We start from the raw sequence: 3,201 nt of genomic DNA, 5'->3' as shown, positions 1-3,201 counted from the left end.
CGCAGCGCTTCACAGCCTCGAGCCTGCACCTCGGGATGAAGCAGGTGATGGATCATGGCGCTGATTACCGCGAAGATTCCGTTCTCCTCCAGAATCAGGACTCGCGTCGAATCTGTAGGTACGATGGCGACAAGCAAGCGTGCGGGTGAGCACGCTGTCTCCCCCTCCCCCACTCACAATCACCGCTTGTACTTACCCTCTGCGACCAGGTGCTGTAGGGCGGTGCAGGCTCGCTCCTGGACGGCCCGGTTCTCCTCGTGGCCACGCATTGCGGTGAGAATGGCTACCACGCCGTCTTCCTCCCCGATCCTGGTGCGCAGCCGACCTTTACGACACGCAGTGTGGTGGTTAGGCACCTGCGTGTGATGCGTACTGTTCGCCATCCCGACACAGGGTGAAGCGTACAGTCGGCTGCTAGTGTGCGCAGAGCTCCGCATGCCAGGGCTTGGATCTTAGGGTTGGTCGCGTGATTCCGCATGGTCACGACTATCTTTTGGATGCCGCTCTGCACATCAATCTTCTGCCGGTTCAGCTCTGGACAGCGCAGGTAAGTTAAGACCAACTCATGACCAACTCATGAGTCCCCCCCCCTCTCCCCCACTCAAGGACGTCAAAGAGCCGGTACCGCTCGCGCTGAGATTCCATATGGCAGCGCAGGCCTGCTCCTGGACGCGTGCAGACCTGGCGTGGTTTGTCATGGCAGCGATCACGTACGTGATTCCGCCCGTCTTGCCGATCTTCGTCCTTCCCTTATCTGAGGGAACACACGCACCGCCGCACACGCACACACACACACACAGCTTTAACTCCGACTTGAATCGGCGCAGCACCACCGCACACGTACCGTGCAAGGCCAGGTTCCATAGGATGCCGAGCGCGTACTCCTGCACCGGGGCCGTGAAGGGATGGTTCTTCATCGCCTCGACGATGCATCCCACCCCGCCCTCGCTCAGGATGCGGCTCTTGTTCTTCTCTGTAACGAGCGCAACGCACCACGGCCCCGGTTGGTACGCATGGCATGCACACAGTTTGAGTTGGGGCTTGCGCAGCAGCTAAAGCTAACGGTGGTGGACGGGGCAGTAACTGTTGCCGATGCTCAGGTTCCACAGGGCTGCGCAGGCCTGTTCTTGCACCGAGGCCTTGTTGTAGTGGTTCTGCATGGCCGAGCAGATGTACAGAACCCCCTTCAGGTCCGCGATCTTGTTCCTGTACGAAGCTGGAGGTAACGACCATGTGCGATGCCAAGAGGTGGCGATGGTGATGGTGGTGGTGAGGCCTCACCTTCCTGCAGCCAGCGGCGAGTGGGAGGAGGTCGAACCGTGAGCTGCGATTCGCCTGAGCGCCAGGCAGGCCAACTCCTGCACGCGGGAGTGGGTCGAGTGGTTCCTCATGGCCGTAATGATGTTGCCGATGCAGCCCTCCTCCACCACCCGCAGCGCGCCCTCGTCTGTTCGGCACCGAAGTCACCACAACACGGTAAGGTAAGCCCTTCACTCTTCGCCTCGCGTTGCACAAGAGACCACCACATCATCAAGGAAGGTGGATTGTGCGAACGAACGAACCTGTGGTGGCCAACGCGGCGATCTTCTTGCAGACCTCGCCCTGGACCGAGGCATCGCGCGAGTGCGCCACCATGTACTCCACCAGGCTCTCGACCGAGTTCTGGGCGTGGACGGCGTCTTCGGCCACGCCATGCCCGGTCGAGGATCCCTTCTTGGCACTCGCTGCGCTCATCGTGGTCGCGCTACAACAACTACGAGTACTAGTACTATGATGATGGGGTTCGTCTCCTGTTTGGCCTTGGTCTTGGCTCGGTCTGTCGCCGCCGGTTCTACTACCTGCTGGGATGACTCGTGGATGGTGGAAGGTACTGAACATGAAACAGACAAGTAGCGGGCGGGGCTGGAGCCAGAAGGCAGGCCACTCGTTGCCTTGTGTGCGCCATGACACACTACGAAGTGGATCAAGGCGTGCCGCTGCACCCTGTGCCGGGGCCTCTTTTCCCCGTATTCTTCCTCTTCTTGTCTTGTTCCTGTTTCACCACTACAGACCAGACAAGAATTACCACGGAGTGGTCGAGCGTACTTCGTATGTGCACACGTCTTGCCGTGGACAAAAGACTGCTACAGCACAAGAACAACACAAGCCATCCACGATCGCCAGGGCAGCTCTCACGTTCATAAGAAAAAGAGAAAAAAAGAGAAAAGAAAATATGAAGAGGAAAATAAAAGTTAGTATTTTTTGTATTTTGAATAATTTTACGCTTGACTGATGAGCGAACAAACGTCAGTGTGGGCGCTGCCGCCAGAGTTGTTGCTCCATGTCTTCAAGAGCCTTGCCCTCCGCGTACGCCTTACCAGGGTCTTTTTGGGCGCCATTTTCGGATATTAAGGATTTTTATCGATCGATTTGTAGGATTTGGGCGTTGCTGCCGAGGTGTGCAGCCACTGGAAGCTGCTCGCTTACGACAAGACCCGTACGCCCGCTCTCCCTCTCCCATGGCCCGCCGCGCTTCTCACACCACGCACCATGCACCCGCACCAGTGTGGCTCCCGCTCGACTTCTCGCAAGACTTTTGGCGCCAGCGGGAGGACTTGAACAAGGCCTTCCCACGCATCGTGGACATGGTCTGCAGCGACGTACGACTCTCGCACTTTCGGCCCATTGTACGATTGCACGTGCGCTGACACGACACGACACGACCAACGGCACGCCAGGTGGTTGAGTTGAATTTGAGCTATTGCGACCACAACCTGAACGAGTCTGCGCTGCTGGCCATCAGCAAGTGTGCCAATCTGCGGTGGCTTTCACTTGCGTGGTGCCGGTGCGCACGTTGGTCGTGTCGTGTGGCTTTCCCTGATCTACTCTGTTGTTTGCTGAAGCTCTTGTCCCCCCCCCCAAACAGCCAGACCACCGATGAAGTGCTGAAGACGATCACACACAACTGCCCCAACATCACCCACCTGGACCGTACCTTGCCACGCTCTTAAACAATGCGCACACGCACACGCACACGCACACGCACACGCACACGCACACGCACACGCACACGCAATTTATAATAGAGCTGAACCAACCCGCTGTGTTGATGCGCTGTGAGACAGTCCGGGGATGTGCGCAGCTGTCGATGCACGCCCTGGAGACGCTCGAGCGCCTGCCCAACCTGGAGAGCCTGCGGCTGGACTACTGCGTTCTGCCCAA

The 3,201-nt window shown here is 58.3% G+C and overlaps 2 protein-coding genes across 2 annotated transcripts in view; one reads left to right on the top strand and one right to left on the bottom strand.

The window, feature by feature from the left end:
- The window catches only part of ACA1_226320 (Armadillo/betacatenin-like repeat domain containing protein), a gene marked incomplete at both ends in the record, with an annotated part of 2,394 nt that extends 660 nt beyond the window's left edge, over nt 1-1,734 (bottom strand). Inside the window, 8 exons of the mRNA XM_004346431.1 lie at nt 30-112; nt 197-325; nt 406-534; nt 626-754; nt 845-973; nt 1,064-1,216; nt 1,319-1,447; nt 1,563-1,734. Coding sequence (XP_004346481.1) covers nt 30-112; nt 197-325; nt 406-534; nt 626-754; nt 845-973; nt 1,064-1,216; nt 1,319-1,447; nt 1,563-1,734 — 1,053 coding nt within the window. The remainder of the gene's footprint in view (nt 1-29; nt 113-196; nt 326-405; nt 535-625; nt 755-844; nt 974-1,063; nt 1,217-1,318; nt 1,448-1,562) is intronic.
- A 537-nt stretch (nt 1,735-2,271) lies between these two features.
- The window catches only part of ACA1_226210 (Fbox domain containing protein), a gene marked incomplete at both ends in the record, with an annotated part of 1,009 nt that continues 79 nt past the window's right edge, over nt 2,272-3,201 (top strand). The window contains 6 exons of the mRNA XM_004346430.1: nt 2,272-2,346; nt 2,416-2,476; nt 2,545-2,639; nt 2,718-2,824; nt 2,906-2,970; nt 3,105-3,201. The exon at nt 3,105-3,201 is cut by the window's right edge and continues 79 nt beyond it. Of these exons, the coding sequence (XP_004346480.1) occupies nt 2,272-2,346; nt 2,416-2,476; nt 2,545-2,639; nt 2,718-2,824; nt 2,906-2,970; nt 3,105-3,201 (500 nt within the window). The remainder of the gene's footprint in view (nt 2,347-2,415; nt 2,477-2,544; nt 2,640-2,717; nt 2,825-2,905; nt 2,971-3,104) is intronic.

The sequence above is a fragment of the Acanthamoeba castellanii genome (genome assembly GCF_000313135.1).
Source record: "Acanthamoeba castellanii str. Neff unplaced genomic scaffold scf7180000084761, whole genome shotgun sequence".
Lineage (NCBI taxonomy): Eukaryota > Discosea > Longamoebia > Acanthamoebidae > Acanthamoeba > Acanthamoeba castellanii.
The sequence above is the reverse complement of the archived record's forward strand: the minus strand, read 5'-3'. Positions and strand labels throughout refer to the sequence as shown.